General features: G+C 39.0%; 1 protein-coding gene across 3 annotated transcripts; it reads right to left on the bottom strand.

The window, feature by feature from the left end:
• Positions 1-222: 222 nt before the first annotated feature.
• uba1 (ubiquitin-like modifier activating enzyme 1) lies at positions 223-23,345 on the bottom strand. Of its 3 annotated transcripts, none has more exons than XM_056241831.1 (26): positions 23,121-23,345; positions 16,968-17,084; positions 16,676-16,734; positions 16,398-16,566; positions 15,967-16,101; positions 15,716-15,822; positions 15,540-15,630; positions 15,285-15,417; positions 9,796-9,893; positions 9,555-9,701; positions 9,199-9,375; positions 8,982-9,089; positions 8,739-8,819; positions 8,238-8,390; positions 7,358-7,523; positions 7,053-7,249; positions 6,885-6,949; positions 6,598-6,793; positions 3,307-3,381; positions 3,009-3,210; positions 2,829-2,917; positions 2,651-2,743; positions 2,371-2,562; positions 2,181-2,282; positions 1,416-1,516; positions 223-1,303 (listed from the first exon to the last, which is right to left on the bottom strand). In XM_056241831.1, the coding sequence occupies exons 2-26, from the start codon at positions 17,082-17,084 to the stop codon at positions 1,168-1,170; spliced, it is 3,189 nt and encodes a 1,062-aa protein (XP_056097806.1). In that variant the 5' UTR covers positions 23,121-23,345; the 3' UTR covers positions 223-1,167. The 3 variants fall into 3 exon arrangements, with proteins under 3 accessions (XP_056097806.1, XP_056097807.1, XP_056097805.1); XM_056241832.1 differs by lacking the exon at positions 23,121-23,345 and adding an exon at positions 19,270-19,543 and having other exon boundaries at positions 3,021-3,210; XM_056241830.1 differs by lacking the exon at positions 23,121-23,345 and adding an exon at positions 19,270-19,543.
• Between the last annotated feature and the right edge of the window lie 1,328 nt (positions 23,346-24,673).

Genomic DNA, 24,673 nt, shown 5'->3' on the forward strand with positions numbered 1-24,673 from the left:
TAATTGGAGAAAATGTTATCTATATTCAAAGCCTTGATCCTAATCAACTATTATTTATTTCTGCCATTTATTATTGCTCTAAGATAGCGGTAAAAACAAGTGGCAGAGATTGCATATTTTGTCTTTTTTCTTCTCTATAAAAAATCTAATAAAAATCCTATGGATTGAATGTGTACTGTGCAACTTAACGTGACAGAAACATTGAAATATTCCTGATAACCATTTTGCTTAACTGCAGATACTTTTTATTAACGTCATAGATACATTTTAAAAACAACAGTAGCAAAGAAAAGACAATTAAGCAAAGAAATTTTTCAACTTTATTCACTAACACACTAAGTGCTCCCATTACAGAGTAAAATCACTTTTTTTGTACTGTAATGTTTTTTTTTTTGTTTTTTTTGGAGTTTAACAAAGTAGAAAGAATACAGAGTTTATGTTCTACAAGGTGTACACCAGAAGTTCGCCCAAAAAAAATGGGGAGAAAAAAAAAAGAAAAAAAAAGTTATGTGCAAGTTCCTGAACCCAACCCAACTCGCCAGAGAGGCAAAGGGATGTTCCCACTGGGCCTATGGGAGAGCAGGAGTTCAGTAAGTGGACCAACTCGCTCCAAGACCTTGGCCAAAAAGGGCATTTCAAGATACATTTAAACGTGACATCAAGCCAAGGCAGCGATTTGGGAAAAAAGGAAAAAAGCAAACATAACTGATATTTTTCCTTAGTACTCCATTTTTTTGGCATTAGTCAATATTTTACTCCAGAATACAAAGCAAGATGGTGCTGCCCACAAATGTATCATGAGGACAGGAACAGAGATCAGTGTGAAAGAGATTATTCAGAGGGAGGGAGTGACAATCGGTGTACAGATTAATTCATTCACTGAAGCCGTGTTACAACAACCAGTTCAAATAAGTTACAGCCAAAGATTCACATGCTCCCCATATTCCAAATGATAACCAGCCTGAAAGAATCACACCCTAGAGAGCTCAACCAATAGAGAAAGAGGGGCGTTTGAGATATAATACTCATATTATTCAGTAACTGATTAAAAAAAAAGAAAAAAGATTGATTTCTCTTTGGGCTCTCCAAGCATACTGATGCTCCCCATCCCCAGTGGGCCGCCCTCTCCCTCCTCCGACATGTCCCCTTCCTACCCCAACAGCCCTCTCAGCGGATGGTGTATCTGACGTACGGGACCTCGACATCCTCGTCTGTGTCATCATTGCAGCAGAGCTCAAAGACTAGTGCTTTAACATGCTTCCCCAGTTTCTTCTTGGACACCTTGGTCACGATCTCAGTCATCCTATGAAGAGCAAAACAGAGGGAAAAATTTTCATTTTCTGCAATTCCATATGCCTCACTTCTGCCCATATGATTATAATTCAGTATGTCTAAAAAGATAGGAACAAACTCACGGCAGTTCCAGTCTTTCTTTAAGCTTGGCCGCGGGCATGAAGAAAGAGTAGAGCATGGAAACTCCCTGAGAGAGCATAGTGATCTCCAGTTTGTGTTCATTCTGAGGGAGGAACAGAGCGTGAACCACGAGTGCACAAGACTAAAAAGACCCCACTTTGCCTGTTTCTACAAGGTATGGGCACGAATAATGCTAGGCGATATGGCCCAATTTCACAATATTTTTTCCCCATGTCATTCCATATAAATATTTAAATCACAATATTCATGTCATATTTTTAATGGGGAAGGAAATGCATTCCACACGTTTGCTCGAGGATTAATGTAAACAATCATATGGCATCTAATGAAAAAAAATCATAACTTTCTTAATTTAATAAATGTTTTAAGTATTCAAATGAAAATAATTCATTTACAACAAATAGCTTTTGGTTTGTCAATAAGTTAAAAAAAACACTTTACACTGTATACTTTACAGTGTAAATTAAACATGGATGAAACAATTGTCTGGATTGTATGATTACCCTTACACAATTATAAAATGTCTTGATTGTATGATATTCCTTGTACTTCTTAGAATCATAATATAATTGTACATTTTACTATACAATAATAATATAATTCTGTCATAATTTCGTCAAGTTCCACCAAACGGTTCTTAACACTTCAAACGGTTCATCTTAAAAACGTGTCATTCATAGTCCTGGATAAAGAAATCGGTTGATTTATCTGTCCAGTACTCAAATGCAACAAACACCAAACATTACCTTGAAGTAGTCCAAAAACTGTCGGAGTGTCATTTCTTCTCCATTGGACTGGATGCCCTTCACCTCAAAACGGTCCCAAAGCGTCCAATCAATCTCGTAGTACTGTGAAAGAAGGCGAGTGTGTGAGAATACCGTAGTCATTTAAAGGGATGCCAACATCGCTGCTGTAATGGAGAACGTTGCCACGTACCTTGTGCTTGGGGGCAGCTATGGGCTCAGAGAAGGCAAAGAAAGGTAGAGCAAGGTTCATGAAGCCGTTCTTGTAGGACTCAAGCTTCGTGTGTTTCTGAACGATCTTCAGCAGCTCCAGACACACCAGACCCACCACGGCAGCTGTCGTCGTGGCGATGGCTGGAATGATTTTCCCAGCAATGAGCTTGCTCTGAAACAAGAAAATGAAAGGTGAGCATCTGCAATGATGGGACTTAACTCCCAAGACAGTTGAAAAACCATTTCAGTTGCCCTCTCACCTTGTGTCTATCTGCAGGAGGAATATCATAGTTCTCTGCTCTCAGATTAGAAGCAGCTACAATGAAGTCCATATGGAAGTTTGTGTCATCATCCTGAGGAAGAGAACATAATTAGCATTTTAACTGAAGTTACGAAGTTCTACTGGCCGGGAAATTGGGGTCGAGTTATAAGCGGCACCTTTTCAAATTCAATGGGACAGAGCTTGAACTGAGAAGTCGCTTCTGAAGCAGGCAACAGTGTCTTCAGTTCTTCAAGCCTAGAGTCATCTGAAAAGAGACCGAGTTGCATCAATAATAGTGTCGTTTCACTATCGTTCAACTGTTTTAAATCTACGTCTACCTAAATGTTCTCAATCACCTCTTCTCTTACCGACTGATGCATTGGCACTCTGCAGTTCCTGATCAGACACGTGGATCTTGACTCCTGACTTGGGTGTGAACTCAGGCACTTTAATTTCCTGCAGCAGCTTGGTCAAAGCTGGGCGGTCAGTTGTCATTGGCAGGCCATATGAAATGGCATACAAGTTAGCCGCTGCCATAATGTAGTCCATGTGAAGATCCTGCCAATAACAAAAATATTACGATCACTCATTTTCACCACGTAAAATTTCAAAAGGAGTCAGTTTTATTTGAGTCTTCACACATTGAATACTCACATTGTTAGTGCTGAATTCTAATGCATGAGGACATCTTTTTGGACCCGACCAGAATGGTGCACCAGAGCTGGTAAGCTGGACAAAGAGAGTGGAAGATATTACAATAATGTTCAACAAAGTTGTAAATTCATGGAAATGTACCCTACTTCTTAAATGCATGTTATAGACCTTATTATAAACTAGCATTTCTCAACAGGGAAGTTTGGAGAACATCGGGGAGCTGGAAGCAATATCTACGGGGGGGTGGGGGGGCGTGTTGAAGATTGAAGTGATCTTGGGCGGCGTTTGTTTAAACAGCGTAAATGCCAAAGATTTAAGAGATAAAAACTTGTTACTATTTGCAAAAGAAAATGGTCTGCACTCTGCAACATAACAGGCGCACGTCTGCACTAGCGCTTCCTTGGTCATAAAGCGTACGTTCCAAATGAGTTCAGTAGCGCAAGCGGGCGGATCGAGTGCGTTAGAAATAGAATTTTAGTATCCGTCTGCGAATTGGAGCACATCCAGTGTAGAAAAAAAATATCACTGATTATAAAGGTTTCTTTTATGTGCTTTTGATGCGATGTGTCGTGTCTTTCGCGTCCGATGTAGACAGTGTAACCTGCCAGTTTAAACCATTGCATATAGAATCAACAGTGTATTCCTATAATTTCCATAGGAACGCTTATTTTCCAGTGTCAGTAATGTCAGTCTGTCAGCTTTCTGTAGCGCAACTGCCGAACTTTCAGTGAAAATAACTTGCATCTAGCATTTAGACAGTATATAACATGACAGTATGCTTTTTCTTGTTTTTCGTTGGAAAAATTATTATGAATGCTTGTTTGCTGATTTTCTGCTGTTAGTAATAATCTACACCATTAACGTTTCAATGCCAAATTTCTAAAGCGTTTATTTAACACTCAATAATATTTGTATTTACATGGCTTTTTTGCTCCTTGGAAACTAATATTTATATTTTCAACTATCCAGTCAAATCAAATCTGTTGTGTATTTTTGATGAACAAAGATTGAAATAGAAATATGAAATGGAAAATCGAAATGTGAATTATTTTAAATTAATGGTTTTAAACATAAAATGTCTTTTGCACATTTACAGAGCTGGACAGAGAGCAAACCTGTATCATAAGGCACACCACACTTAACATCCAAAAGAGCAAAATTTGAAATGGAATGGACTCAGACTTAAAGATGTAAGACAGACAGACACATATGGCTGCCGTCACTTTAAGAGGTAGTGCACGGATCCTGTGTTCATTATACTGGCATGCGTTTTATGCTTATTAAAGACAAAACCGACTATGTTTAAAGTATACTCACGACGACCGAAATTGACAATTTTGCGTGTTAAAGCAATATAATCCGCGAAAAATAACTTTTGTTACTGGCCAGCTGTTCTTAAGGCGGATTTTCTATGAATGTGCGCATAGAAAATAATCTCTCAGAGAGCGCGCGAGCACTGATTAGTTTAAAATCGCTTGAATGTTTAAACTGGTAAGACTTAAAAAGACGTGCAAATGGTAAACTTCAGTCACGATGCACTGCTGGCCCGATTGTGCGAGTGAATATCCATCATGTCCCGACTCCTAAACGCGAGTGTGTTTTATCGCCGCAGCTCTTGATGCTTGCCTTGCACAACACATTATGAGAGACGAGAAAGAAGCGGCACCGCTGAACACTCACGCTGTTTGTGAAATTGCGTCTGGCAGATAGTTGTTAAAAGAATGATTTGATTTGATTATCTGTGTGGATTACGATTGCGGGAATTTCCCGCATTATAAATGGGAGACCTGCGGGAATGATTAGAATTATGCGCAATACCCGCGCCGAAATTCGAGCCCTGCAATAGTTTAAAACAAGACGTTTGTAGTAGCCTTCTGATTACTGGAGTCCATTAATCGAACTTCCATGCCTCTTATATAGTAATTATATATTGTAGTATGTAGGCTACCAATTTACTAATGCAATTAATGCTCACACTCGGTTTCTCTCGTGCTCTGTCGCTCGCGCGCAGACACACTCGGAGTTCTGTAGCCTCCGGGCTGGTTGCGGATGAGACAATTGTTGAATGAGACAACACGCGAGGTGAGGGGGAACAAAAGCAAGGAGGCGGGGGCGAGCACAGCACAGAGAAGGCAAACAAGCAAAGTGGCGAAATCAGGATTAAATATAAACAATATATCGATATATACGATATGTCAAAATCCATATCGTGTTTAAAAAATATATTTTAAATATCGAGATATCGCCCACCCCTACATGATATCTTCTAAAACTAAGGGATACATATGATTACATTTTGGATAATTATTTAATTTACCAATTAAAAACATTTATCAAAATTAATCAAAAATAGAGGTAAAATCACTAGTAAAAAAAAAAGCCTTACAAAATCCTTTCTTTCCTGAAACAAATCTCTAACTTTTGGAGCAACAGGGTATGTCAGACAGAATTTTAAAGAAACCTCAACATCGCCAAAGGCCACAGCACTGAAAATCAACAAATTGATTTATGAAAGTTTAATCATAGCATTATTACACTTATTGTTGAATCAACTTAATGGATCCTTGCTGAATGAATGTATCAGTTTCTTTATTTTTAAGAATTCTATTGACCTCAAACATTTGAATGGTAGAGTAAATATAATAATAATCCTAATTGTAATAAACAGAATAATCAACATTAATATTCAGGGAAGACAATTAGACATTTTATTTGAAGGGGGCCAGTAAGAGACCTAGATAATGGGCAGAAGGCATTGGACCACAAAAGGTTGAGAACCACTGTTATCAAAGATTCATCCACGCACAAGTCTTTTTTTTTTTACCTTGTAATGTTATAACTCACCATCCTGGTAATGTATGCTAGACTTCTCCAATCCTTTAGTCTGCTAAATTCCCACCCCTTTCTTATAACCGACTGCAAGCTAGCATTCAGATCTAATTAGTCCTGCCCCACTTTTTTTTTTATAATCCTTTTCACGGATCTGTTGAAATGACTCGTCACTAATTCTGTTTCACCACAAATTAAAATAGAAAAAAAGAAAGTATTAAAAATATTTAAGCTCGATACACAAATCTAAGCTTGATATGAAACACCTACACTTGTACACATCCTATTCTTTTTGGGAGGTGTCACACCATATGACATTTTACCATCTGAATGTACTTTTCTTGACAAAAGCCAAAAACAAATTTCCATTAGACTTGTTCATGATGATCTCAGGACAGTTTTTGACTTCATGCCTCAATCCCTCCACTGACAGCTGATAAAATGAGAACAGTCAGGCCTCACCTGTTCTGGGGGGAAGTTGTGCAGGAGCTGACGGATGTTGTTGTTATATTGACACTGCCAGTGGTTGCGAGCCCAAGCCACACAGTCCTCAAAGTTGCGTGGTTTGTCTGTCACCAGGCTCTTGTATACTGCCTCTAGGACCTCCAACGGCTGAGCTCCAGGGAGCTTCAGGGTGCGCTCCATAAACTTTGGGTCTCTGGGGAGGGATAAAAGCATTACATTTTGAAACAACTGACAGCACCATGAGTGGCAAACTTACAGAGTTGTTCAGGGTGATGGGAACTTACGTCAGATACTGCAAGGCATTTTCAGCAGGCTGCTTGAAAAGTCCCTCAAACTCATCACGAGCCCACTAAGAGAATGAGAGGATGGACAAACCGTAAAAAGTCAGTTTAGGTCAATGGAAGTACTTAAGGCTCAAGACAACAGAAGTTCAACACAATATTACTTGTTACCTGGAGGGTGTGTTCGATTGCATTAGGGAAGTTTTTGAGCGTGCAGATAGGAATGGACTTCTCTGGAGGATCCTGGCTGGAGCTGTATGACTCTGTCAGGAAGGGAATGACCACCTGCACGTTCCCTTTGGTGCCTAGAGTACCAGACTCCAGCAATGGCTTACGGTAGTACACACATCTCCGGTCCATATACATACCTGGAAAATCAAAGCATGCCGAATCGATTTCACAAGCAGCTATTTGATCATTACATTTTAACGTGACCTACATGACCAGCCACTTTACTTTCTAAAACTCGAACTTACGGGCATCTACATTGTCAAGAGCATTTGCCACTCCATCAAGGCTTTCAAAGAAGTCATCATCATACACCTTCTCTGTGTCCGGCCCTACACGGTTCTGATGGCCTGTGATGCGGACTGTCGGGTTCATCTGCTTCACGGCTGCAGCGGCAGTCTCGCTCTTCATCTTCTGCTCAAAGGAGGAGCAAAGTCATCAATAACCATAAGCCAGGTGCACAGTGTACACTTTAGAATAGTCCTTTATGGCTGTTGCTTGTCAGACTGTACCAACATGACCCTTGCTGTAAGCCACGTCACACTGTAAGATCTCAGTTGTTAATGTCAAGACTGCACGGCAGCGAAGCAGCGTTAAAAATGGACGCAAGCAAAAAGTGTTTCACATCGAGCCGTTTCGGGACTGTGAGCTGCATTTACATGCGGGATAGAAATGGCGGCTAGCAAACAAAAACAATCTCTAGTGTTTATTTTGATCATGCCTTTTCTTGAAAGGACAACTAAAAAAAAAAAAAAAAAGAAAAAAAGATGCGTGTGTGGAGCAAGCGGTGGTATCTTGTTTTCTCACTAGTTGTGCTGCTATTGGTTTATGATTTGACAGTTGTCGTCACACTGCAGGACTGTGCCTCTAAACTTGACACTGCCAGAATTTTGTTGGTCAAATTTGCCCGCAATGGTTAGTAATTGGCTGTCTAACATGTCAAACTAGCGATCAAAGACTTCAGATTTTGGCTTAGGATCAGAGGAATCTTTTTAGGATTCACAAAATTGGTCTCAGACCGCCAAATCGTGGCCAAAATCATACAGTGTGCACCTGGCTTTTCCCATTATCAAGTTCTCTCCGCAAAACTCTCTCCTCCAGTCTAATAATGTCTCAGGTCAATCTCACCGTGACATCCCAGGGCCTGAAGAGGAACTGTCGATTGAGATTGGACTTCTCTATGGTGTCCATGTCAGTGACTATGACCTCGCCATCACCGCCAGCCAACCCCATCATGGCAAAGTTTTTCAGCAGCTCACAGCCAATGGCTCCAGCACCAACCTGAACACAGGAAATAAGTCACATAAATTAACACTTCAGAGAGTGAAGCAGTGCTTTTTAGTATAATTTATAAACCATTAGAATTTTTTATATTTTGAATTAGCATGTGTTTTTATTTTTTAAATCAGTTTTCTTTTTAGCTTAATTTTTTAGTAATTTCTTTATGTGCTTTTGTCATTTATATTTCTAAACAGTTTGAATTTATTTTTTGATGTTTACTTCAGTTAGTAATTTTAACTAAAATTAGAAATGTTTTCCATCAAATTTTTCTATTTCTATTTTATTTGAGATTTCAATAAACTAACATTTATTATACATTTAGATAAACGGACAGTGTCAGCTCCTCACCAGAAAATATCGCTGTTTGGCTAACAGCTCCTGAAGCTTGGACCCAAAGACAGCAATCTGGCTATCATAACGGCAGTTCCTCTGTAAAAAACAGATGAATGAATAAATTATTCTTTGTATGAAACCCACAATCTTAAGAGGGGACGGCAAAATTTGACTAATATCATCTTCACTAATCTCAAACAAATACAGAAGACATGGAAATATCTTGCAAAATGAAGGTGATTGACAAGGGGCACTCACAGGTGCACACTCTTCCTCTGTAAGAACAGTTCCCTCAGCCTCAGGTAAGCACTCCAGAGCATCAAAATACAGCCACTGCATAATGGGCATAAACTTCCCTGTGCAGGCCTGAGCAGAAAAGGAAACATTTAACAGACCATGACAGATGAGGCTAATGCAACACGTACCTAATATATCTCATTGATTTGAAGCTCAGACAATAATGGGAGACTATTACCTTCATGACCTCCTGGGCAGCAAGCCCACCAATAAAGGCATTGACGGGTGCCAGGTCTCCAGCAGCCACGCAGGACAGTTTTTTGATGAGCGCTTGGTCCAGCTGCTCCTGCTTGGCAGATCCGGTCTGTGCAGAGTTCACCTCTTCAGCCAGAGTCACAAGCTCGTCTGAATCCGACTGCAGCAGTACAGAGAGAGAAAGACATCACTGCTGAGTAACAGAGTCAGGCCCACAACTCAACACATTGTATTGGTTGAGAACATTTTAGGCAGTTCTTGGTCAGAATAAGCTTGAATTTGGATTGATCCATACGCAGTCAGAAATCTGACTACAAAAAAAAAAAAAAAAGTCTTCACCTGACTCCAGGGCTTCGGTAGATGACTGTGCTTCTTCTCAAACGCATGCAGCGCCTGAAAGCCCACGTGCAGTTGGCCTGGACGATCAAATTTGGCAAAATCAGTCAGTATGAACTCTGGTTCAGCCATGGAGGAGGACAGGGATTTCTGGGCAAAGAAAGAAGTGTGCATATGAAATCTAGTAGAATATTCACTTTACATGAGTTCCATAAGGTTAGTCCCAGCAGGGGCATCCACTTACAAAGGCAATTTTCTTGGGCATCTTCACTTGTGTGACAATACCACCTCTCACATAGTCCGAGAATGAGCTTGTGTCGCAGATGCTGAAGGTGTAAGGACCTGATGACAGAGGACATCAGTCACATAAAACAGCTCACTGACCTTCAAACGGTGTACAGTTAACAGCAAACTTTTTAACAGTTATAAAATGTTTTGGCCTTAGATTACAGGATATTATTTCTGTTATTCATCAGATCCTGTTCCTTCAGGACAGAGGTAGTTGACTAATGTAATCAGTCACTTAAGTGATTGACACATGTTGTCCAATGTTGATCCAGTTACATTTTAAAAAGTAGGCCAACATAAACAGCAGTAAAACCTGTCAAACAACCAGACATCTCTAGACAACTGAACGGTTTTAAATTTGCCAGGATGAAGACAGATGCATACGGTTTTGACACACAGTGAGGAAGATGATAGAGGCAACACAGTTTGAGTACTTCAGTTTATCAACAAGCTCTTTGCAGAGCAAAATAAACAACTATTGAATGTCACTTAGCAAAATAATTGAATAACCTGTTTTACATCTACAACTAGTTTTTAATCAGGGGTCTGTGGAGAAGATGTACACAACTTTTTATTACATATAAATAATATCTAGCTTTCCAACTTTTGCTCAATTAAGTTTTTTATATTGTGGTAATGTTAAACTTCCATTGGGACCTCAGAATGACTATTTAATATAGTCTAATTTAACAAATTTAAAGAATTGTTTTGCCTTAAGCTAATAAAACTAAAAATATATCTTATTTCACACCATGAAAAACCAGGGTTCCCACGGTCTTGTAAAACTTATGAGGGAGCCTACATTTACAAGTAATTTCAAGATCTGTCACGAACATTAATAAAATCGTAAAATGCCATGTGCAGTTATATAACGAATACACATTTTTCTAGTAATTCAGAACACTAACCTCACAGACAAGGCTTAAGCCTAGTCCTGAAAGTCCTGAGTTTTAACTGAAAGCAACTTGCACTGACATATCTTAAAATATATCAGTGCTAGGCTTGCTACGATAGTCGGTGTTACCGGTGTTCAGTCGCAACACCGGTTTTATCACTTGCCCACCGCGGCACAGCCAAAAAAAAAAAGAAAAGAAAAAAAGTTTAAAGCGTTAAAAATATTAACGCAATTACGCAGTATCCGTCTTTTTTCTGTCACCCGTTGACTTGCGTTGTATGATCACGCACTTATTAATGTGAATGCTTTTAAGACTAAAGAGACCGCGCTGCCCATCACACACACACACGGCCCACAGAAAAGACGCATGTCAGTATCGAGTTCTCTTTCGGGCTTGAACAAACCATAACACACAAATTATGCCAAAATGTCTGTTTCGTCTAGTGCCCTCATAAGAGCAGTCTTAAATGATTTAAATAAAGCGGCTGGTCTTAAAGTGTCATTAATGTTAATCAAAGAACAAAGGTACGCGAGTAAATTACTCACTCAGACCCGGCACCAGGAGGATTATTATACCGGTAGCCTAATAATCATGAATGCACTCCGCACTATCTTTTAACACATCTCCGGCGAACGCTTCAAGCAATAGAAAAACTCTTCATGAAGCGCAGTGAAATTCAGCAACCTATGGCGTTTCCTGATGGATCGAGGTTGTTAGTTAACTTCATTTTATATGTGCAATTCACACGGGCTCTAAGCAAATGCGAGACTGCTGCGAGTAGTCAAACTTTATTAATGAAACAGAAAATCAGAGGGAATAATGTCTTTAATGTATTTTTTTTTCCCGGTTGGCCGCATAGACAGTAAAAGAAAGGTTGGCCGGTCACACGGCTTTCATAGTTCTCAGTTACGTGACTGGTGCGGTCAGATCGCATGTCAAACTCCCCATGAATTGACGCTCATTTAAAAGTGAAAGTGAAGTGCACACAAATTACTTCACTTCAACGATTTAGTACGATGGTGCTCATATCAGCAGCGAACCGTACCAGAGTTCACATTAACCGTACCGCAGACTACCCGTTTTTAAGTGGACAAGAGAGCATTTACATCATCAAACCCAGGTGCGTACCAAAAGTGCTAGTGTGAAAGCACCCTAATGCCGAGTTCACACTGCACGATTTTCAAAGTAGTCGGGTCACTGTTCTTTTCACACTGCACGACTATCTGGGGTAATTCAGTTGCTGCTGTGTTCACACTGCACGATGGATCAGCGACAGGAGGTTTCACACTGCATGACTTTACAAAAGAAAGAATCGCCGACAACTTCTGTCTGGTCCGCAAACTAGGGCTGCACAATTAATCGAATTTTAAATCACGATCACGATTTTGGCTTCCCACGATCAAATTCGTGTGATCGAGCGATATTCAAAATGCATCATTCCATTCACAGAACGCTCCGTATCAAAGGTTTTTTTTTTTGCAAAGCCAATCTAGCGCTCCGTAAACCACTGTCTGATCACGTGCCTCCATGAGCCCCAGTGCGCAAGAGAGACCAAGTGTCCAAGAGCGCACTCGAAAGTGCGCAAGAGATACCGTGTGTCTGCGTGCGAGCGACCACGCGAGAGATACCGAGGGTGTCTGCGCGTGAGAGACCGAGTGTGAGCATTAGCAAATTGGTACATACATACTACATAGTAATATATAATTAGGCCTACTATATAAGAGGCATGAAAGTTCGATTAATGGACTCCAATAATCAGTACTACAAACGTCTTGTTTTGAACTATTGTTTAATAACATAAACTTTCATATGGAGAATTAAATTTATGCAGTAAGACTTCACAACTAATCACTGACACTGTACCACAACATTTTACATTTCTTAAGCGTCAAATAACAATGACTCTGAATTTCATCCATTAATCGAACTTCCATAGTGCATAGTTCTGCCTTGAAATGTTCTCATTTGGTTACATTCTGTCATGGAATATTTCTATGTTTATATTTTGCTTCCTAAAATATATTTACACAATGTAAAATAGTGCCCTGTTGAAGTTTTGCTACATTTTCTTTGTTTTATTTATTTTTATTCTTTAAGGAGATGCACTGAATTTTGGTGAATAAGAGGACCTATTTTATTTTGATGCACATAGTTGTACATTAGCAGGAATGTAGCACAATATGGATGTGAAAGCATTTATAATTAGCCTATGTGACAATAACATTTGTTTTGGTTAAAATCAACAAATAATCGTGATAATTAATCGTGATCTCAATATTGATCAAAATAATCGTGATTATAATTTTGGCCCAAATCGTGCAGCCCTACCGCAAACTACATTTCACAACCAAACACATAAGAGAATAAGGAAACGCAATATCACGTGTGCGTGAGACCGTAGTTCTCTCGGGAGACTGAAATTGTTCTTTAAAATGATAGCCTGGAAGACGATTGCGATCCAAATTGTCTGTGTGCTGATTTGCAGCGAAAAGGAGAAAAAAAAAGTATGCAGGAGGAAATGGTTGGGGAGACGAGGGGAGCAAGGATTGTGTGTTCTGCAAAGAGTGGTAATTAAATAATTTTGCAGTGTGCTGCTGGTCAAGCAAAATGTTTGTGCTTTGTTTCCATTTGATATTGTAAATATATCTATTAGGGCTGTCAAAATAACGCGTTAATTTTGATTAATTAATCTGAGAAGAAATAACGCGTTAAAAAAATAGCGCAGATTAATCCATTCCGTTTTGACCTTTGCGGAGCCGTTCTAGCCGTAGCCACCATTCGTGTAAAAAGAAGGAGGGAGACAAGAACGCACTGCTTGGATCATTGTTTGGAACATTTACTTATAACAAACGGAGTTTGTCAACTCTAAAGTACCACATCAATGCAAAGCATCCAGGAGTGTGTGTCTGAGAGAAAGCGCACTTGTGTGTGTTGTAACTTTTCACGCGCTCTCACGTCACACAACCATTTTCTCACGCACAGAAAAATCGCGCACCAAAGAGAGGACACGGAAACAGACAAGACAGAGCACGTTACTTATGATATCAAAAAAAATCTCAGCTCTCAGATTCTGTCAATTTTATTACGAAAATCAAACAATAAATACCGTTTTGGCGCTTGTAAATGTGACATGACAGATCCCTATAGCGGCACGTGAACCGATCATCTCTAGCTAATAGTAAATAAACACGAATGACCAATGTTGAAAGATACAGTAGGGCAGCCTAAAACTTACCGAAATGTATATTCCTCGATCAATCAGTGTTTTTCAACCGCGAAAAGAGGTCAATAAAACAGCTGGAGAACAATTATGTCACATAACATTTAGCCTAAGTTACCTCAGGAAAGCCATTTCATGACCATCTAGCACGTTATAGTTGGCTATAGAAAAAGAGCTATAGAGAGTATTTTTCTAAATTTATGTAGCCTACTACTATATTACATATGTATTATATTTTTACCTATATTAAAGTTCTGTAATAAACACGCATTATATTTAATTTGAGCTATTTTTAACCTTAAATACTACCAGCTGATATGGCTCTCTGTATTTTTACAGCATTGGGTGAGATTTTTTTTTCTTGAGAAAAATGAATGCCTATCTTGTGTACCTAATATTTATCCAAATGAGTCAATATTGCATCAAATCACAAGAATTAAATTAAATTGAAATCGTGAAATTTGTGTCAAGCAATAATAATAAAAACGTAGCTTACCAGAAATTGTACCATGTAAACATTGTAAGATTGTGTATGCGATTAATTTAGATTAATTACAGAGATGTAATTAATTAGATTAAAAATTAATCGATTGACAGCCCTAATATCTATTAAAATACTGATATTGTGGTCTATAACTCCTCCTATAACATCCCGCTACCCTGTATCTTGCACTCTCATTGGCTGTAGGTCATCGCTGATGTAGTTTTCAGTCAGAACACATTCACACAGCAGAATTTTGAATTGGCGACAGGTCCAGATATTTAACAAGCCAAATATCTCACAGGCGTCGGCGACTCGTCTGCGATTCTCTCAGATCGCGTCTTTGATAATTCACACTGCATGATTGTCACTCACGTGAACGAGCACCGATTTGCCTGTGATTTCATGCATTTGTCAGCGATCTCACAAAACCTGGCGGCGAGCGAAAATCGGGCCTAAAATCAGTGTGAACTTGGCATAAGCCAGTATTAAGCCTTAGTTCAATTGGGGCATTTAAGTAGCTTTTATATACATGCCTTAGAAAAAGACATTACTGGTGTGTATCTTGAAACAAAACAATGGCACTGAGATTTTAAGATATGTCAGAGCAAGCTCCTTTTAGTTAGGACAGCTCAAACATGCATTTTAGTCTGGGACTAGGCTTAAGCCTTGTCTGTGAAACTGGGGGTCAGCTCTTGGAATTCTAAAATCGGAAGGGCTTGAAGTTTAAAAGGTTGTGTACCGCTAATTTTTTTTCACCATTTTGTATTCTGGAGGTTCCTGGGCTGACAGAGTCTGGGTGGGTGTTCCTTGGTCTGTTACAGGAAGAAAACCCTCTGATAACTTACCCAGTGTCTTGATCTCTACTGGTTCACAACCATTGAGCTCTGTCATGCCCTGCACTTCTGTGAAAGTAACGTAGTCTCCACTCTCAAATCCATGCCGTGCTTCATCCAGACATGTAACCACACCAGCGCCATCCTTTTTACACACACAATAAAAAAAGCAAAAAATTCAGACAACCAGAAATATAACTAATGACATTGTGAAATTTTGTTAATACAATAAACAAGGTTTAATGCTACCATGACACAGGCTCTTACCTTTGTGATCATTGAAATCATGGCGCTCAACGGCTGCTCCCCATTGGTGTCAAACACTAACATTTCCTCCCCAAAATCACAGAATAGTTGCCTAATCAAACACAGAACATACATTAGATTATGATCCAAAAAACATGAATAACTCAACTAAGGCGGGGGGGGGTTCTCATTCTTACCCAAACAGCCCACGTGTGTCTGCCACGATAAACTTGATGCCATTATTGTGGCAGAAGTCCCCGAAGCGTGTCTGCTCCTCGAGGCTGGAGTTGGTGAGCACAACAACCTGGTCAAACACAAACACCTTTTAGGCTACTCAAATTCAGTTAATCTTTAACCAATGCAAAGTTCCATATGTATGTGGGAAAAGTAGGATTTAGTTCATGTGTTCAGCTGATGGGTGTAGTCCAGTGGAGAATAATGGCAGTACCTGAAACTGGGTCAGGTATTCGTTGGTGAGGGTACCAGTGAAGGAAGTTACAGGCACATAGCTGTTCAGTTCTGCCAGTCGAAGCTGACTGACATCTGCACGATTCTTCCCAAGATCCTCCTCGCGCAGGTAAAACTAAGACAGACATGTAACAAACACTTATTACTACTACTATTATTACACTGCTAGGCTTCAAATGTATTCATATTTTTACTTCACTAAACACTGTTATATAGTTGTCTTATGTTAATGTACTTTTTTTTTTTTAAATCTCATGCTCACCAAAGCTGAATTTATTGGATCAAAAAATATAGTAAAACAGTAATATTGTGATATTTTATAACAATTTAAAGTAATTGTTTTATATTTTAACAAAAAAATTGTATTCCTGTGATTGCAAAGCTTCTTATATGTCATGCCCATCCACTGACCTGTGATGAAAGGTCCTTCCATTCGGCCATGCCCTGGTCGTGCAGGGTGACACTCTTGACTCCGCCCAGAATGACATTCTTGGCAATCTCTACACCCAAACCTCGTAGGCCTGAGATCAGAACATTGGAGCTCTGCATTCGCTTCATAGCATCATGGCCCAGTACGTACCTGAGAGACACATCCTAAATTTAGCCACTACTCACATGATCAAGTCAGTTAATTTGCTTAAAAAGAACGTTACAAGGATACATCAAACTGAAATGAAGGCCAAACTCACAGCTGTCTGGAGTACAGACCCTCGTCGATCTCAGCATCATTTCCATTCTTAGCCATGCCCTGCAGAGACCGAAAACCACAGTTAACAGACTATAAATAGACAGTCAAGCACATGACTTATTAAACTGGCTGCCTTTCAACATCCAGGCGCAGTAAAGAATAAAGATTTTAACCAAAAAATGCACATCTGAATATTTTATATCAATTCAATCAATCAATATAAATTTAGATCATCTAGATGTTCAAGTTAAATCCAAACAAGATGGCTTAAAAAAAGCCTGACTTGAACCTACGTTAGCTGGTGTGTGAGACAGTTCAGTTCTGACAGAGTTAGAGGAGGAGCAGTGGGATCCCGTCTTCGTCTCTGATCCTGACACGCGACGCTTCTTGGACAGCGGCGAGCTGGACATCTAAAAAAGAAAGAAAACTCAATCTCTGAGTTTTACAAGCAAATATTATGAGCTTGAAGTGTCTAAATTTTAGGATTACATTAAAATAATTTTCTCTGTACTGTAGTTGTTTAAAGGTCACTTAGTTTTGGTGGAATAACATCAGTTTACCAAATTAAACAAACCAATTCATATCTTACTAGAGGCTTAAAAGCTTTTTTAGGCTATTAGCTCTAGGGCTTGCTAAAAGCTCTTGTGTTACTCCCACAAACAACTGGAAAGCAGTGGCGCAAATGAGCAATAATAGCAACATCCAGATGGTTTGAATACATTATTTAATGTGCAAGCACCTGGGGAAAAAAATTTGCTCTACGGATTGTACTTTTATTCATTAATGAAGAAACATGTTTTAAGATCAGGGTATATAGCCAAGATGGATTAAAAGAGCACAACATTGAAACTTCTAGAAGAAAACAGAGAAATGATCATCCGTCCGTGTATATGTAATGTGCATTCAGGAGAATGCTGAAATATGCCAGTATATGCCGCAGATAAATGGTTATTTCAGCACTGGACAGTTCCTTTATGAGTATAAAAACGATTGTACCAGCAATGCAGTGAAGTCATTGTCAATCAAAAGGGCAAAGGAAAAATCTGGTCTATAAAACCAAGGCGGAGTTATTATAACAAGACTACTAATGTTTTGCAAATAAATGCATTTAAATGAGCTTGTACCATGAAAAGAAAATATGATGAATAGGAAAGCACCAAACTACATTCAGATCACTTATGTGAGGATTTACAATAATCAAGTTTTGTCTATTCACAGCACAAGGAGAGCCTGATTTCTGCAGCAAGATTAAGCTCTTCGTCTATAAATATCTCGCGGACAGAAGCGTTGTTTATGGTGAATGGCTCGTGTATTTACTGGCTCACCCACTGCCTTAACAAAACCGCTGATTCATTAAAACAAAGCTGCAGTGAATGTCAAATCCCAAGACCGGCTCCGTGTAAGCACAAACACTTATGGTATTACGGTTGCTCATCCATCCAAAATACCGCGTTTTACTTTAAGATATCTCATTAACTGGGAAAGAAAATAAACTGTATTAAGGCTTATTAGTTGCATAGAGTTCGACGGCCCTAGAATCAAACCGTTTATTCTAGAATGACGACAAACTCACTAGCTGCGCTCGAGCGGAAATTCCGCATTCAATCGTGCCGTTGTCAACAGAACATACTTCAATTTTAAACGGGATAACGTTAGTATTCAAAAATTTTGGTGAACTATCATCATTTACTCATCCTCATGTTGTTTTAAACCTGTATGAATTCTGTGAAACATAAGAGTTATTAGGCAAAAAAATAACAGCACTTATTCACTTTCATTTTTTCCATAGTACTAACGACTGAGGCTGTCATTCTGCCTGACAATTTTCCCACCCGGAAGAAAGTCAGTCATACAGGTTTAGAACAACGTGACGGTAAGAAAATGAAAATACATTTTTGGGGAACTGACCCTTTAATAAAATCAGAAGAATGCCCACAAATTCCATTAGCGTACGTACAGATGGTCAAGTAATCTTTCACACCAAAATTACGGTACAAACAGATTGAGGTGCATCCTCTAATTTGGGATGGCCCAAGCAAAACCGAAACATGAATAAATCCGAGCGTGACATAAGCAAAAAAATATAATTTCTACAATATCGATTATCACGTAAAGATCAACGGTTTCACCTGCTTTATACTTTTCAGATATTCACTTCCGCTTCGACGAGACAGAAAAAAATAATCTGCAGTATGTCAAGACATCAAATGTTAAATTAAACAAACACGCCAGGTGAAATCCAAACAGGTCTCGTGCCGCTAATCAGATTTGATTAATTTAACCGGATGATCACTTAACGTTAAGTTAGCAGGCAACACGAAAGGATTTTTTATACACCTAGCTTGCTACATGCTTTGTAATAGTTGGTGCAGGCAGTTTACTGAGCTTGAGGCCTAACTCACTAGTCACAAGTTCGCATGCTAACCAGTGAATGAAAGAAAGCCGCACCTGCACAAACACAACGATCTGATTAATGCCGATCAAAAAGCGCTTAATTATACGAGCATAAGCGAGGAATTACTCGCTATAAAGCTCTATTCAAGCAGACAGCTGCTTGCACCGAGTTAGCATACAGTGTAATGGTTTGCCTCTTACCAATAATCCTTCTCAGTCCACTCTCAGTGTCAGCAAACCGCTCCTCGTGTGAAACTAACTTAGATGGTGCGGATTGTGGGATGATGTAGATTCGAGGAAAAAAAAGGACAGGAACAGCACGAACAGCGCTGGGCGAGATGATGTGTGAAAGCCCCCTTCACTATCCTGCCGAGTCACTGTGTCGTCCAGTCTGCTGCCTGCCTGTATATCTCGTTTCTGGTTTTGTTTCAGCGAAAGGAACAAAACCAAAATGGCAGCTGTGGCACAGGGGCGGAGCTGCTCGGATAAAGAGGAACAGGAAAAGGTGGGCTCGCCAAGAGTGCTGCAATCCTCCGCAGTCGCCCATTGGCTGCCCTACCTATGACTTTACGGAAAAACCCACCCACTTCAAGTAAGTACACGGTTTATGCCGGGACTTTAGGGTTCTGTAATTGTTTTTCAGATGTGCATTAACTGAACCAAGTTATCCTGACTGTCAAGATGCTGTGAATATAGCACTGAGCCCATGCTGCAGAAGGATAGTCACCCAAAAATTGTCAATTTATTCCCCATTCATGTTGTTCCAAAACTTGTATGACTTCTTCTGTGAAACACAAAAGAAGCTATTTTGAAAAATGTCTCAGTTTTTTTTCCCTGAGAAGTGGTATTAGTAAGTGGTATGGTATGGCATGGCATCTTGGGCACAGAAGCCATTGGCGCATGCCGCTGTGCTTAGTGGCACATCCAGTTGTCACTGCATGCCAGTGGATTTTGTATGTCAATTCATGTGTTGCAGTCTCAATTAATGACCTGATGATTTGAATCAGGTGTTAGACGAGGGAGACATAAAATGTGCAGTGCTGCGCTCCAGGACAGGTTTGAAAACCCCTGCCCTAGAGTCACATGCCACTCTCTGCCAGATAGTGTAACATATGCACTATTCTGCAGAGCGACATTTAAATAATATGTTGCTTTCAAACATGGGGTTTATTGTATCCCAGAGTGTATTGTTACAACAACCATCGGGCTTCTCCATACTTAATATCTGCGTCGTGGCCCGTTGTCTGTATTTAGATTTATTATAATAAATGTAAAAAATGTACAATGTGGTTAAATACATATTCTAAATACACAGTTGTTGATAACCCAATATTTTTTCTCTATTTGCATAAGATTGACAGTTCAGCTGTCTCATTTGGAATTATAAAAGAATAAAGACACTATTCACACAAAAGTGAAACGAGCAGGGGTATGTGCCACCACAAATTGACACTTACCAATTAAGCATTTTATATTGTAAACTACCATGAGAGAAAATGCCATAGGTGTCATTATAAAGTGACACCTACCATCCTGAAATATATTATGAAAACTGACACCAACCATTCAGAAGTGTGCTGGACCTTGACACTGGCTCTTCACAATGCAGAGTGTAATGTAGGTCTGTTAGATATTATATTAAACTGGATGTCTATTATAATGTGGCTACAGCCAGTCAAATACTTCAAAACATTCAGGCATCGCCAGAAAGAATGCATGTTGACATTTGTTAAAAATGGTTTTATTTCTTATTACATAAATCCATGACATTATTTGCAAAATATTAAAGCCATAGATGAGAACCACTAACCAGATATTAAATTGTGTCCATATTTTTTTAAATCCATTTCAGACTCTGATTACGTTTTGTTGTTGCTACCGTCTAACTCACAAACAAATAACAAATACACCACCTGTGGATTTTCCTCAACTGTCGTAAGTTTTGGTACTACTAAGGCTCCTTATACTGACACCTACCGGCATGCAGCATCATGCAAATATAAAGGTTTACAGTAACAAACGCGTTTGCATTGTATGTTTTTTTCCCCTCCATACAATGGAAATCAATGCTAATCAAAACTATTTGGTTACTCAACATGCTCAGAAGAAAGCCCAACAGTTTTTGAATGACATGAAGTATGAAAAAAATGACAATTTTCTTTTTTGGGTGAACTATTCTTTTAAATGGGTTTTATATCCTAAACGATTTACATGGGAGATACAAACGATACTAAATGTAAAAGCAATGTTTTGAGGGAAAATATGACAACGTATTATTTGAGTCGTAATGTGCTGCAAAATAACAAATGCATTTTCGAAGATATTTAATGTCCCTACCCATTTATGCTTTAAATGCTATATGCAAACAGTACAATTATAACCTTGTTGTGGATGGAAAATGTTTATGCTCATAAAAGTGACTTTTGAAAATGTCTCACAATGGCACCACTTTAGGCTACAGCAATGTAAAGATATGATTTATTTACAATTAATAGCCTAAACTAAATGTACATTTGGTGATAACAATGAATATGTATTACTACTAGTCATGGGAAGCAGTATAAACTCACCTCCCGTCAGATCAGACAAGCAGCATTCTGGTAATTACAGTACATTGTATCATGCAAAACCTTTTTGCAATAAATAATCATTCAAATCTGCAGATTATTTTTAAATGGCTGATGGAGGAGCTGCTTATATGAGATGTTTTAATAGACATCAAGTACCAAAACACTAAAGCAGGTGCTGCACTTACTTATTCACATATAAACTTACAACCTGCTCGTTGACAGCTGACACTGTTAAGTAGGTCACAAATATTTTACTAAGGAGCAGACATAATTGATGTAAACCATGTGGGTAAAATATTTCACCCATGCAGATGGGGATAAAGAGTGGCATAAAATAAAGCAATTACATATGACCATACAATAATAAGAACGTCTACACTTGTCCAAAGTTTAAATGCACCTGAAGGTAATGATGCTTTCGTAACCTCTGAAGAACATCCCCTTCATGGATCAGTTTGCCTTTCCTAAACCAACAAACCCATAGAAAATGTCTTTTGAAAGCAATGACTGCTAAAATGAGGGGTTAGGCATGGGCTTTCTTTTAAATGAGAGGAATAAGCGTTGGGGGATGGGGTGATACTTGTAACAAAGGCCCAAGTGGGCCGCTTATTCTCGCATATGGTGCATAAAAGAAGCAAATGTCCCCTGTGTGAGTTACCTTTATAGCAGGTAAAAATAACGTAAACAACCCCCAACGCATCGCATCATTGTGCCGCTCACGCACCTGCACTTATAGTCAAAACCTCACGCGTCGCGTGAGCCAGTTAGCTCGCTGCAAAACACAATCTTAAGATGATAATTTCAGATTGCAGTTATATGCGTACTAAAGAGGGCAACGTGGGATTTAAAGAAGCTGCAGTTTACAGTATAGCAAATCGATGCTAACAATGCACAGGGTTACATAAACGGCTTGAGGTTTAATGATCGGTGATCTAACCAGAAAAGCAAAGCAATGACCGGGTACCCCACATCCCTAACTTACAAGTTGGATTCAGTATTTGGTCTATTTTTCCTAATGTGAATCTTGAGATAGTTTTAAGCAGTTATGCAGATTTATGGGCAGTCAAGATTATCTCGCTATCTATCCAGGCTAGCTTTCTTGGAAACGATGCGAGGACGTTTTGCGATAACGTTAGCCTGCAAAAACGAAGCTTGTTAGCTTAGCATAACCTTCTTGCAGAGCATGGAGGAATTCTGAAAAATAACCTAAACCATATGACGGGAGAACTGGCCAACTTTTCCGCAAGGATGAGTTGGTTTCTTTCATCCCCGGCTCGTGATGCGCGCATGGAGCGCATTGTCTCGCGCATGCAGTTAGCTGGCTGTTCCTAAAGTGGCCAGTTAAAATTTTTACAGGCAAATTGTTGCGCCTGGCTAGCTGAACTTCAGCGTTAAAACTTGGCTTTGCCTGGCTGTAACTGTGTTCTTGTGGACACGTTAGCAAGTTAGCATTAGCTAGGCACATAAGTATGCAGAACTCACCACATCCGATATTACTTGGCCTCTCCACGGTACTGAAGACAGAAATACCTCGCGGACAAAAGATAAACAACAAAAAGGTCAAATAAAACCGTTTCAGTAACTTTATCCCTGGAAGTGGCGGGAGCTCCGTGACTTTCCAGTGTGAGGGGAGGCTGGACGGTTGCCTGACCGGCTATTCCCTGTACCGTTAACAGTTCGGCAAGTATTCTTCAGTTCACGAGCATAGAACAACCAACATGTGCAGAGTTTGAGTTGAGATTGTGCTATTATTCAAGATACAGGGAAATAACACAAACTCGTGTTCATATTAGACCCCCAGATACATGAATTGCATAGATGGCCCAATGTTAAACGTTTCGAGTAATATTTTATAAGAAACGTAATTCGGTAATAATAAAAAACCTTTATATAGTTTGTCGAAATCATAATTTCACCATTGATATCCCCCCATTGAGTTACAAAATAGACCCGCCCAAAGCTTGGGTTGCGAAATGCACTATGGGAATAGTAGTTTTTATACGTTGAAATGTGCGTCAAGTTGCTTTTGTGTTGAACATGATACTTTTATTATCAACATCAAGTTTTTAGGTTAAAATTATTTTAAAACAAAATGTTTAAAAAATTGTATATCGTACCATTTGTTTTTCCTTCTCACTATCATTTGAAACGGTCGTGCATGAAATGTTTTGCAACAAATTCTAATGCTTTTCAATAAATGAGCTCATAAAAGTAAGCTCATACTCACAATGTGGTGTGAGTAAGCTCACACCACATTGCATGTCAAAACAATTTATGTCAACTGGCCTTTTGTCATTTTCAAAGCAGGGTTTTCTAGGCATTGAGGAGGCTCAGATTGCAGGACATTAACAATACAAACAATAGAAACAAATCACATGCATAGATTATGCAAAACACAAAGGTAATTAATGTAACATTTTGAAAATCTGCTAAACAATGTTCTATGTAATGGGAATTCCTGAAGACATTGTATTGTAGTAAAAAGTAGCTAAATGGATGTAGCAGAGTGACAGTGCATTAAAGAGGCTTTTGGTGTAACACCATATCTAATTGACAAGTGACAAAGTGCTAAGACAAAGGTGAATTTGTGACTGTCAGATGGACTGTAGAAAAAAATGTGTGAAAAGTTAAAACATAAACACTTTTAATTTGTTATATCAACATGTTTTCCAGTCAATTGCTCTTATGGATAGCTATACTTAGATAAATGAAGCCTGGCACACAGCCTCATGGCTTTACCACTGTTTATACTGATTCTACCCATCAGTGGAAATTCTTTATGTGGCATCTGATTTACAATTGATGAGAGCAGACTCAATGGCAGAAAACCAGCTTTGTTATAATGTACGGACGGTTCTTCATGCCAGCGTCTGTTGCCTTGTTGTCTGTTATCAAGGATAAAGCTAGCAAGGCGGGAATTTTGGACAACTATAGACCAATTACAGGCCTGTGCAAGAGAAAAAAATGGCTCCACTCTTAATTATTTATAAAAAAATTAAAGTTATATTGTTAATAATATAATGAATTACACTATT

The sequence above is a fragment of the Rhinichthys klamathensis genome, unplaced genomic scaffold, assembly GCF_029890125.1.
Source record: "Rhinichthys klamathensis goyatoka isolate OS25496 unplaced genomic scaffold, OSU_Roscu_1.1 h1tg000678l_1, whole genome shotgun sequence".
Lineage (NCBI taxonomy): Eukaryota > Metazoa > Chordata > Actinopteri > Cypriniformes > Leuciscidae > Rhinichthys > Rhinichthys klamathensis.